Source organism: Lynx rufus, unplaced genomic scaffold, assembly GCF_022079265.1.
Source record: "Lynx rufus isolate CCGP_SWC_20201006 ecotype Redwood Valley unplaced genomic scaffold, mLynRuf1.p SCAF_7, whole genome shotgun sequence".
In the NCBI taxonomy this organism is placed as follows: Eukaryota; Metazoa; Chordata; class Mammalia; order Carnivora; family Felidae; genus Lynx; species Lynx rufus.
Window position 1 is genome coordinate 117,354,001 of NW_025814889.1, and position 13,060 is coordinate 117,367,060.

A 13,060-nucleotide genomic window follows, 5' to 3' on the forward strand; every position below is an offset into this window, starting at 1 on the left:
ATTCTGACTTGTGCATAGCTTGTGCCAGTAAGATGAGCCTACACTGACACACAATCGGATGTAGTGATAATGACAAATTTCAGTAGAAATCTCTATATACTTATTCTGGGTTTTTATACTCTTCTTATCTTGGACTGGTGACCAACAGTTAGCACTGGTGTGTTGACCACATACTGCATAGACGGTTCTAGGGGGCACCAGCTCTTCCACAATTGGTCCTCAATTTTCTCATCTACAAAGTGGGAGTGGTAAATATATCTGACCCATAGGGGTGTAACACAAATTGAGATAATACAGGAAAGTGCTCTCTCCCTGTTTCATGAGTGTTGGTTTTTCCTGGTCCTGTGGAGGGAGCAGCGTCCACTTCTTTGTGCAGGGCATTCATTAGACCCCCAGGAGCCAGAGGAAGTGTGCCTGGAGTTAGTGTGCTGGGGTGGGATTGGGGGCTAGTGCCCTTGACTGGAGGGAGAGACATGGAGATGCCGCAGGTGTGATAGTGGCACGTGGCCTGGTGGCTCTCAAGCGGGCAGAGGAGGGCACCAGGGATAATGAGAGTGATCGCTGCGTTCAGTCTATAGGATCCTTCTCTGTGCGGCTCCATCCAGATTAAAGACTGAATCAAGGGTAGTATTTGCATTCTTTAAAAATAACAGAGTTGGAGACACAGACTGGGGGTGGAAAGTAACAGTCTGCCTCGGTTTCTCTCCCAGTCTGTGCCAGTAGACAAGCCCTTTACTGTCTACTGGCGTGGCGAGCCCCACCCCTCTGCATTCCGCATCTGTTGCCCTGACCGGCCACGGGGAACGTACCTGTGTGGGCTCCATCACCAGTGGTCATAAACATGTCGTCACAGATGTCCCTTCGGTGGTCACTTTAGAACACTTCTCTTTTCCTGACCAAACAGCTTTCATCTATGTGACTCCCTGCCCCACACCCTCCAGGAGCACAAGAGAGATGGAGCAAAACTAGCCCTAAGGGAGGTGTGGGCACCCAGGGGCTCACAGCAGCTTGGAGGCTAAGCATTTTGAACCGGTGGTTCTTAAGCTGGAGTCAGCAAATATGTGCCCAGGGATCTGAGTTTTCTCAGAATTTAAAAAAAAAAAAATGTCCTTTCCTTTTTGATGGTAGTCTAAAAAAATATAAGCATGTTTTGAGTCACTTTATAAACAGCAGTCACTGAATAACTGAAGATCCTCCCTGGATTCCAGTGACTGTATTGGGGTCCTTGCCTAATGAACAAACAACCAAGCCGATACAGTATCTAAGTGATGCCTTCGTGCCAGGTGAAAGCAGCATGCTCTATGAAGAGGTTTCCTTGTTGCTTGAAAAATAATAGTAAACATTTGAGTAACACTATGTAGCAGGTATAGTTCAAGTGCCTAATTAGTAATTCAAGCAATCCTTCGAGCAGCCCAGTACTACCATCATCCCCAGTTTACTTATGAGGATAATGAGGCACAGAAACGCTAAGCAACTTACCCAAAGTCCCACAGCCAGACAGGACCAGTACTTGAATTGGAACCCAGGGAGGCTGGCTTTTGAACCTGCTCCGACCCACCGTGTAGACTTCTAAATAGACAAAGTGGCTCACTCCCTCACCTGCTGCAATTTGTAGGGAATACTTGTGCTTTGGTGAAAAACTGCATTGTCTAGAATTCAGGAGAAAACCCCTCTGGGCGATGTGATTCTGATTTTAGGGAAGCTGTTTGACAACTTTGTTAATTATAGATAAGTGACAGCAAAGTAGTGATTGTCTAGAGACATGCAAATCCTGTTCTGTCCTGCAGTGTTCAGTGGGCTTCTCTCCCACCCTCGATTTTGCCCCATTTGTGCATTCATTTCAATATTTCTAATCTATAAATGCTTCTCTTATTCAGGTATTTTTTAACTTGTTATAAGGTCTGCCTACTTCCCTCCTACTTGGTCAGTGAGTAAAATAAAATCCTTCATTTTTATGTCTGCATGAGAAGAATGATTTTACCCACTTGGAAAATTATTTTATAACAAAGGAATTTCTCCACCTAAAGCTTCTCACTGAGGCCTTCCGTGACCTTCTGCTCATGCGCCCCCAGGCCCCCAGCCCCTTAACCTGCTCTGGCCATAGCACTGTTGTTCTACGTAGCGCTGTTCTGATGCTCACATTTGCTGTTTGTGGCCTGTCTTCTCCCACTGGAAGGGGGAGCTCCATGAGGAAAGAGGTCGTCGTCTGTTCTGCTCATGGATGTCTCCCAAATACCCTGATGGTGTCTTGGCATAAAGTGGATGCTCAAAAAAATTTTTTTGAAAGCAGCGAGGAGAGAATTGAATCTTTATAGGGAATAGTGGTATAAACACATCTTACTCAAAAGAGCTTACATTGGCTCGGTCATTGCCATAACCTTTTTGTGAGTGTGGGACGTCTTTCAACTAAACATCATCTGTCATCTGTAAAACTGTTAATTTGAGTGGGACAGGGGAGGAAGCTATTTAATTTGTAAACTTCATTTTATCATCATATAAGAATCGTAAGCCTTGAGCTTAGATCCAGTTTTATTTATACTGAAGGGAGAATATGACAAAAATTTTAATGAAAATAATTTGTCAATATGGGGGACCTATTTTTTTCCCTTTAAAAGGAAGCACGCATCTTATTCAAATTGGACAAATGGCTTTAAATAACTAAACTCCACTGTGGGTAGATCTAGGCTGTAAATTACAAAGGAAAAGGAGGGCTGGGACAAAGGGCAGGTGGCTTTGTTCTCTGGAGAGGCTGTTGTCTCTGGTTAGCTCCAGGAGAGAGGATGGGAAACATCTACTGTCAGGGGCAAGATTGAGGGGGGCCAATGGAAGACAAAGTGTTTACTGCTGAAAAGCCGTTCTTCCTATAAGAGCAATGGTGCCTTCAAAAGTGGACTTTTCCTCCTAAATATAAAAAGTGCAGAATTTGATTTTGCATAAAGAATGGCATTACAATACTGGATAAAATGTGTACGTCCAAAATAAAGTCTGGGCAGGGGAACGAGAAAGAGAAGAATTTTCTAATTAGCAAAAAGTTCAGGGAATATTTTTAAAAGATTTCTAGAAATTTCATGTGTTCATTGTATTTTAGGCAGAGAGTTGTGGGGAATCAGTACAGGAGCTTAGGCTGATGAAGTATTTTAACTGAAGCAGGTCTCTGTTTGCATAATAACATATCAAACCTAGGGTGCCTGGGTGGCTCAGTCGGTTAAGCATCTGCCTTTGCCTCAGGTCATGATTTCACAGTTTGTGAATTCCAGCCAGCATTGGGCTCTGTGCTGGCAGCTTAGAGCCTGGAGCCTCTGTCTCCCTCTATCTCTCTGCACCCTCCCTCCCTTCCCCCCCTCCCCCCCGCCACGCAAGCACTCTGTCTCTCTGTCTCAAAAATAAACATTAAAAAATTGTTTTTTAATGTATGAAACTTAAATCTCAAGTATCAACAGTTTCTTGAACATTTTACTTAAAGATCCACAGTATGCTCTCTGAATTACCCACATTCCTTATAATGGCAGCCAGGTAAATTGGCCTTTATTGTACCTGCATTTAAAAAAAATTTTTTTTAATGTTTATTTATTTTTGAGAGACACAGTGACAGAGTGAGAGCAGGGGAGGGACAGAGAGAGAGGGAGACACAGAATCCAAAGCAGGCTCCAGGCTCTGGGCTATCAGCACAATGCCCGATATGGGGCTTGAACCCAAAAGCTGTGAGATCATGACCTGAGCCGAAGCTGGATGCCTGGCTGAGCCACCCAGGCGCCCCTATTGTACCTGCATTTTAAGACCTAGTACTTCATTAACGATTCTAGGCGTTAAAGAATAAAAAAATTAGAAAAAAAATCACTTGGGGGCTCCCAGGTGGCTCAGGTGGTTAAGTGTCTGACTCTTGATCTTGGCTGAGGTCATAATCTCAGGGTTCATGGTATCTAGCCCCACATCAGGCCCTGTGCTGACAGCCCAGAGCCTGCTTAGGATTCTCTCTCCCTTTCTCTCTGCCCTTCCCCCACTTGCATTCTCTCTCTATCTTGCTCTCAAAATAAGTAAATAAACATTTTAAAAAATGGTTAAAATGGTAAATTAAAAAAAAAAGGATGTTAGACAATGTCATAGTCAACTTTTGCTGCAACGGTGCCACATAACAGGCAGCCCCAAGAGTCACTGGCTTACCACGGCATTTGTGTTCCTCGTGATGAGCTTCAGGGATGCTGCCTCAGACTGTGGGCTGTGGAACTTAGCTCCAGGCTTTGGGTGGAGTTCAGGTTGGCTCCATGTGTCTCATTTGGGGGCAGCAGCTTCACAGCAGTGACAGGAGCACAAGAGGAAAAGTGCAAACATGTGAACCTTCTTAGACCTGGAATCAGCATGGTTATCCTGTCTACTGAACATTGCATTGGCCAAATTGAATCACATGGTCAAGCCCAAATTGGAGTGGGTGGGAAAAGAGTACTCCACCCACTTGAGCACAGTGCTGCACCGTCCGGTGAATGGGGGAAGGGGTGAAAGATTGAGAACATCTATCCCCCTAAGTCATGCCCTGAGAACATGGTTCTGATACCTGGGGCTGGAATGCCATGGACCGGGATTCCAGGAAACATAAACTGCAGGGAGTCCTGTTTGGTAGAAACAATAACTGTAAAATACATTCAAATACATGAATCAGTTTCTGTTGTCCCATCTGGAACACGATGGTTCGAGTCCCTTAGTGCGGACCGCTGACCACCTTCCTACCTGGCACGTGAGCCACAGGCCCAGCCAACCCTGCCATCCAGACCTCCAAACCCACGGCAGCCTTCTGCCCTTTGGAGCAGGTTCCTCTGAGCATGTGCTTGAAGTTTCAGAGATATTTTAGAGCTTACTGTCTGAAGTGTTTGGCCAAAAAAACACCCCAAAATTTGAGACGACTGTTAGCAATTCTTAGTGCCAGTGATGAGAAACAAGTTTGTGGCTTCCACAAATAGTCGGGAGGGTGGTTCATATTAGGAACTGGAGCCAGCAGGCTGCGTATCCCAGCAGTTGTGCTTAGCGAGACTCGTGCGTGAGATGCAGGGGGGCGGTTTTGATCCAACAACGAAATGATTTACTGTCTTACAGACTGAGCGGCCATTGTGGTGAAGATTGATTTCTGTAAAGGATATCTCCTTTAAAGAGCTGTAAATAAAATGCCTTATGGGTTTTTGGAGAACATTCCTAATCTGCGTTCTCTTACCTGGAAAGCCCCATGGTGGCTTAGGGAAATAATAAAATGTGTTTTTTCAGCTAAACATGTGAAAAGGAAGAAGTGAGTGACTACTTCTCGGGTGGCTAGGTACTTCCACGTCCATTCCTGAGTGGGAGGAATGTAGCTTGTCAGTCTGAAAGCTGCCCCTTTAAGACAAATGCATGAAAGATGTGAGTCGTCCTTACGGGAGACTGGGAGACGGCCGTGGGTGGCAGAGCGCTACCTGCCTATTTCCTTTCAAAAATTGGTACAGAGAAGTCGCCGCAGGAGGTTATTCTGGCTTCCGGGTCTCCTGGAGTTAGGCACCTCCTCACCGCTTCCTTGTTCTGGGCACCCCGGCTTCAGCATCTCCTTGTTGCTCTCATAGCAGATGAGCCCTCTTTCTCTCGACTCTGTCCCCCACCTCACAGCTTGCCTTTGAAGCTTCTCTCGGGCCAGAAGCCAGTTTCCCCCCGTCTGGTCATCCCTGGCTTCCTCATCCTGGTACTGGAATGTCGCCCCTATCCTGCCCAGACTAAAAGCCAGGACGCTTCATGTGTCCAACCATGACAGGTGGTCTGAGGTGAAGCTTTGGAGGCCAGCCCAACCAACTATTCTTTCCTAATATAACAAATGGCTCCCCCCCCTTTAGTTGAGAGAATTTATTGTTTTTATTTTTTAATTCCAGTATAGCTAACATGCAGTGTTATATTAGTTTCAGGTGTACAATATAGGGTTTCAACAATTCCATGCATCCGTCAGTGCCCATCGTGATAAGTGACCTCCTTCATCCTACTAATTTAATGAATATTGACAATGTAAGTGGATTATTATTAGTAGTAGAATCAGTACACATTGCCATGAAAGCTCTTAAGTGTCTGAAGATATGAAACTGCCTGGGGGAGTTGGGGAAGAATTTCTTTGAGAAGGTTTCATTATTACTGGGTCATCACAGATAAGTAGGACTTTATCAGGCTCCAGGGCTAGGGAGCAGTATTTTGGACAGAAGGAAGAACACTTACAAAGTCCACACCAGAGAGTATTTTATAAGCAGGGAAGAAATGCTTTTCCCATCTCGGCGTGTGTGGCAGTGGGTTTGATCTGCAACATGATCAACATGTCCCCAACATGTCATGGGGAAGCCAAGGGCTCTTCGAGTGGCCTTGGTGATTCTTCAGTTCCAGAAGTTTTTATCAGTTCTGGAGGCAGCGCGTCCTGTAGTTACAGTGACTGATAGACCCCAGTCCCCTACCTAAAAGCACTCATCATGGAATCCAGCATTTCACAGCAAACCAAGGACTGGCGGCTGACCACCAACGGCGTAGATGGGACGGGTGGGAGCAGACGATAGTGTTAAGTGGGAATCGCTTGACTGGGGACTCATTCTGCAAGTGGGCGGTTCATGAATCTCTCAAGTTACTCCCAGTGCCACCCTGCTGCCCAACGGGATGTGTGCTGTGACCACAAGGATCACCGGGCTTCCCTGTGTTTCTGAATCGTGGCCATTTACGAAAATGAACTCAGAAGGCACCTGAGTCCAAGTGGCCTGTGAGAGCGACTTTTTTGTTATAGGTTCACTGGGGGAGGAACGGTAGGAGCTGAGGCGCTCGCCCCGAGACCCCCTCCCTAGCACCCTGAGCCACACCTATGAGGACAGGTTCTCACCCAGCCTCCTTCCCCCAGGTATGGAGAGCGCGATCACGCTGTGGCAGTTCCTGTTGCAGTTGCTGTTAGACCAGAAGCATGAGCATCTGATCTGCTGGACCTCCAGCGATGGCGAATTCAAGCTCCTCAAAGCGGAAGAAGTGGCCAAACTGTGGGGACTCCGCAAGAACAAAACAAACATGAACTACGATAAGCTGAGCAGAGCCCTTCGATACTACTACGACAAGGTAAGCCCTCGACCTTACAGGAGACCGGGAGACGGCCGTGGGTGGCAGAGCGCTACCTGCCTATTTCATTGATGAAAGCAGGTAATCACGGGCCATGAAGCAAATTAGAAAAATCAAATGGAGGCAATTAATGCAGGGGGGTGGCAGCTGGTGGAGGGGAGAGCTGTGCTCTGGGGATTTGTTTTCTGGAAGCCCTTTGGGTGTTCCTGTGGGTCAGATTGTGTTCCCTCTGCGTTTTCGCCTGCGATTGCTGCAGACCTTTGCTAACAACAGAGATTGGGGATGGGCCTCCCCATCGTTAGGGCCTCCCTCATCATTAGTTGCTTGAGTGACAGGATGAATGTTAAAATCTACAAAGTCTGTCTATCCTGGGTCTTTTCCTGGGAATTTGGTAGCTTGGGCAAGTTCATTAACAATCTAGTGCCTCAGTGTCCTCATTTATAAAATGGTTGATCCTAGTAGTTCCATCTTGGGATTGTTACGAAGACTAAACACGTACAGCACTTAGAATGCTTGCTACCAATCTGGGGTTTGCACCTTTCGTGGGAAATTTCTCTCATTGAAAGAAAAACCATTTTCCTTTTTAAGTCTCAGAGATGAGTCAGAGTGCTTTGTTAAGCGATAACACAGCATAGTTGCCAAAGCAGGGACAGTTGGGGTGAGTTTTACTGCATTTCTGGAAAAGCAGTTAATGCACCTGCTGGGGCAAAATTATTGCTATTTAGGGGTAATCATTTCAGGCCTGTGATTTTGGCCATTTCTGCGTGGATCTGTTGTTGCTGTATATTTAGCCCCATAGACATAAAGACTTAGAGTCCTATTAAGGGTAAGCTTTTGTTCTGGTTTTACTGTTCATATTGAAAGGTGAATTAAAAGCTGATTTAAATATTAGTTCCTGATCTATATTTAGTGCCTGCCTTTTGCCAACCTCTTTGGAATTCAAGACAGAAGGATTACACATCTCAGGAAGTGGAGACATCATTAATTATAAAGTGTTCCTTTATATGATCGTAATTACATATGATTATGTCATTGAAATGTTAAAGGTGCTTTCCTTTAATGTAGCAATTAATTAGTTCTGGCCTAATGCAGAGTCCTACTAAGATGTGAAAGCGCTTCTTGCAAATTGCCTGGTCTGAAAGACTTGCAGAGGGTTTATTGTTTTGCATTTTCCCCCAGGTTCTAAGTTGCACAATGGGAATTGGGGCCCTCTGAAGGAAAACAGTCATCATGCCTTTTGGCAGGGGGCCTGAAAGCATGGATTTGAGACTAAAAAAACGTATTGTTTTAAACTAAGGTGTCAAAGGTATGGAGTCCTGCCTCAGTATCTGTGACTCGTTCTCTCTCTTCTTGTGGCTTGGGCACTGGAGCCGAGGATCATGTGTCTTCAGCATGAAGGAAGGTCATGGGCTGGAAGTGACTCCTCAAAAGACGAGCAGAACCATTGCTATTTAAATTATACTTGATCTCCCTCGGAAGACCTTAAATGTCTAGGGAAAGTAACTTCAGGGCCTCCCGTCACTGGGTGTGTTTTGGTACCTTCTGTGTCTAAGGCACTGTGCTGCTGCCCTTGACTCATTTAAACTACAACAGCCTCCCGAGATGGACCTGACGGCCTCTCCTGTTACACACGACACAGGAGGGCTTTGAGGAGAAACATGCCCGCGCTCCTGTCCCCAGGAGACAGTAATAGAGCCAGGGTTTGAACCCGGCTTGTCTGCCCACATTCCTGGCCAAAAGGCATATGCCCTACCCTCTGGGCCATTTGTTTCCTTTGCCTCCTGAATATTTGAGTTCCAGGTAGGCAGTCAGGTAGCACAAACGTTATATTTCTGTTTATTATCAAATACTGAAGAATCCTGGCGTGCGCCGTGCCTCAGGTTGAGCCCACGGCACTGGGTCCCAATGGCCGGTGTGGTCTACTCACCCTGTTTTCCTCTTCCTCTCCCACGGGGGCCGAGCTTGAGGTTTGGCCACGTGACCTTTGAGCAGCCAGCTGGTGCTAACAGAGAAGGAGCAGCTCTTGTCCAGTGTGTCATGAAGGCTTGGCCACCAGGGCAAGATGCTTTATGTCCTTCCCTCCACATGCGTGCTCAATACCTATGTGCGTACACAATACACACGTGTACACAACACATGTGTCATGGACACACTATACATGTGCGTGCACAATATACACGTGTGTATGTAATACACATGCACGGACACACTATACTTGTGTGCACATTATACACGCTTGTATGCCATGTACGTGTCTGTGTACGCAACATACATATGTATACACATGATATGCATGCACACAGCGTAATACACACACATATGCAGTATTTGTGTGCACACACTATACACACGTGTGTGCAATGTACATGTGTATGTACACGGCGTGCATATATGTGATATACATGTACATGTATGCAGTGTGCATTCATGCACACAATGCGTGTGCACAATACATGCACATATGCATACACAGTATATGTGTATGCACAACTATGTGTACACCCAGTATACTTGTGTGTGCATGCTGTATATGTGTGCATGTACACAGCATGCATGTATGCATGCATGTATACACAACACACATCCAAAGGTACACAGTACACATGTGAGTATATGCAATATACATGCATGTGTGCACAGTACACGTGTGTACACAATATACATGGGCATGTACACAATACACATGTGTGCACATGGGCATTTGAATCTTTCTCATGAAATGTTCTCAAGCGATGAGTAAGTATGATCATTAGGCTCCTGATACAGTTTAAAATGCAAAGGGAGGCAAGAAAGGGGGCAGAGGATGAAGGGGAAGGGGGGAGTGGAGAGGGCCTGGAGTGGGGAGGAAAAAAAGAGGGGAGGGAGAGGAGAGGAGGAAGAGAGATGGCAACAGTCACAAAAATTTTAGTAGGTTTTACATTTCACAGTGAACACTTCTTTCGACTTTGCCGGAGTTACTCTGTGACTGTATCTATATGTTGAACCATAAGAAATTGCTGGTGTCTGACTATTTTTGACCCACAAAAATGGCAGGGTCACATGGTTTGGGTTCTAACCTGAGAGACAGAATTGAGGAGTCTTTGTGACTGTGAAGCTCCTGGCCCCATGGACACTCATAGAGGTGCCCCTCCCTCACTGCTGGCGTTCCTCACAGTGACCTGGCTCTCAGAGTGACCCTGCTGCCCTTTGGTGTCTTCCTCAGCCCCCTCCTCCGTCCTTCCGTCCTGTGCATCCTTGGCTTCCTTCCTAAAACCGGTAAAACAGTAGAGCCTGCACCATGGGGCAGCCACGGGGTGGTGCTGGGGGTTAGCTGAGTTCACACATGGTCAGTTCAGAGAACAGTGCTCAAAATACATTAGGTGCTACAAAGTATTAGCCAGAGTAATGATTCAGATGATATTTTCCTTGTAACTTGAAAGCTTGAGACAGGTGCGCAGAAGAAAATTAAGACCTGTGTACCTCCTTCCCGCACGAGCACACGAGGTCTGGGGGTTAACAGCTCCTGTCGCATATGAGCTACCACGAGTGCTTTGTCGTCATGCTTTTCGGTGGCTAAAGATGGATGACCACGGTTTGTTTACCCAACTGCCTGTCTTTATTTATGTGTGCTGTTCTGAAATTCAGCGACTAAGATGCTTTAATAGTTATTTATTTATTTGTCTATTTATTTATTTAATGTTTACTGTTGAGGGAGGGAGGGAGGACGACCGGGGGAAGGGCAGAGAGAGGGAGAGAGAGAATCCCAAGCAGACTCTGTGCTGTCAACACAGAGCCTGACACGGGGCTTGAACTCAGGAACCATGAGATCGTGACCTGATCTGAAATCGAGAGTCGGATGCTGAAATGACTGAGGCACCCCAAGGTGCCCCCAAGATGCTTTTAATATTTAAATGATGCTTCCTTGCCCCTCTGAATCAAAGTGCACGCCTCTCCGTGCACCCCCAGTTGGAGCCGGTCTCCATCTTCCCTGTGCTCCCTGAGCAGTCAGCAGGGGTGTTACACTCCGCTCTCCGGGCTGGAGTCCAGCAGTCCCTCTGCCTCTGAGTCTCAGTTCACCCATGGGAGAGGAAGCATCACCGTAGCGCCTTCCCTCATTGGATAGTGTGAGGATTAAATGTGACCACGTGTACGAGGTGCTCAGCACAGCGTCAGGTACCTGTTAGGTAGACATTCGATATATGCTTGTCATTTCTCTGATCTGTGCTTATGAAACGTACTGCATCGTGTGACAGTCGCCTGGTTATAGAGCTGTGTTCCTCACAAAACCATCTTCACTGTGGTCTCCCGGCTTACCCACTTTTGTTGTCCTGGCACCTTGTATATGGTCTGGCACATAAGAGTTGCTCGGTAAATGTGAAACGAAAGAGCGATTGGATAACGTAATGAAGCAGACGCTACCCAGATACAAATCACTTATGTAATGAAAGGTGACATTAAGTACATGCTCAACTCACAGAGTGTTAGTGTCCTAGGGCTGTCGTAGCCACAAAGTGTGGGGTCCGGACAACAGAAGTCTATCGTCTTGCAATTGTGGAGACCAGAAGTCCGAAATCAATGTGACAGCAGGGCCGTGTTCCCTCTGAGACCCTAGGTAAATCCTTCCTTGCTTCCTCCTAACGTCTGGAAGTGGCTGTTGGTCCTTGGTGTTCTTGGCTTTTAGCTGCATCACTCCAGTCTCTGCCTGTCTTGTCACGTGATGTTATCCCTGTGTGTCTCTGTGTCCAAATTTCCCTCTTCCAAGGACACGAGTTCTACGGGATTAGGGACCACCCTGAGGACCTCCTCTTAAATACATCTGCAAAACCCTATTTCCAAGTGAGGTCACATTCACAGGTACCACGGGTCAGGACTTCCACATTTTCGTTTCGGGGACATACTTCAATCTGTAATGTATACATGTATTTCAGACACTACTAGGCTCTTTTAGTTTTACAAAATTACAAAGGGGGAGCCTTGGAGATGATGGTTTGATGCAACACCCTCTGAAGGAAAACTGCATCCCATGACACGCACAGTGGCTAGACCCAACAGCAGGTGTGAAGCTAGATTGTGTGCCAGGCACATCATGGCAGTGGCACTGTGCTGGGTTCCCAGGGTGGAAGCAAAGATGAAGATGAGTCTGGCCTTGGAAGGAGTCAGGGTCGTTGGGAATTCAGCACCTTCCTGCTCTGCGAGAGCCAACAGTTCTAATGGAGGACTTGGATGGGAAGAAGAGACCACCCTGGGGGCGCCTGGGGGGCTCCATAGGTTAAGCGTCTGACTCTTGGTCTCAGCTCAGGTCTTGATCTCAGGGTCGTGAGTTCAAGCCCTGCGCTGGGCGTGAAGTGTACTTAAGGGGGGAAAACAAAGACTACCCTAATAGCTCCAATCCTGGCTTCGCAGCACCTGTGGCGTGAGGCCCTGCATTTCTGTGGATTGCCCATCACACGTGTGTTAGGGAAGGCTGGATGGTCAGGATCTGCTACTGAGCACTGCCGAGAACCTGCTGCCCCATGCACAACGTTTGAAGAGGCTGCTGGGCAAACCCACGTAGAATCCCAGGAAAGGAGCGATGCCCAGGCTGGGATGCAGCATGTTTTGTGTTTCCGGCCTGGACTGAAGGCCCCTGGTCAGCTTGGAAACATGCAGGTCAAGGGAGGAGCCTGTGTCTGAGCCCGCGAGCACAGAAAGCAGAGCTCCTTTGTGCTTGGGCAGTTCAAAATCACTCTCCCCAAACCACGTGTTTCCTGCGGTCTCCCTGTACGTCCTAGGACATGGCTTTGTTCGTTGTTGTTCTGATGGTTGGATTTTGGGGGGAGGGTTTGTTTTTTACCTTTCTTAGAGTCTTCTGAACTGAATCTTCCGGAAGGTCCTTTTACAATCCGATGCGATAGTAAGGATCTCTTTCAGAGATTTTCCTTGTTAACGAATTTAACAACTCTTTTTCACTCTTTAACATCAGACAGACTTGGTTTTTAAATCTATCATCTTGGGGTGG

The 13,060-nt window shown here is 46.8% G+C and overlaps 1 protein-coding gene across 2 annotated transcripts in view; it reads left to right on the forward strand.

Annotated features, from left to right (window-relative positions):
• Nucleotides 1-13,060, forward strand: part of ELK3 (ETS transcription factor ELK3) — a 67,283-nt gene that overhangs the window by 20,360 nt on the left and 33,863 nt on the right. For both annotated transcript variants that reach the window (XM_047065460.1, XM_047065459.1), the window contains exon 2: nucleotides 6,875-7,083. In XM_047065460.1, the coding sequence (XP_046921416.1) occupies nucleotides 6,877-7,083 (207 nt within the window). In that variant the 5' untranslated portion in view covers nucleotides 6,875-6,876. The remainder of the gene's footprint in view (nucleotides 1-6,874; nucleotides 7,084-13,060) is intronic.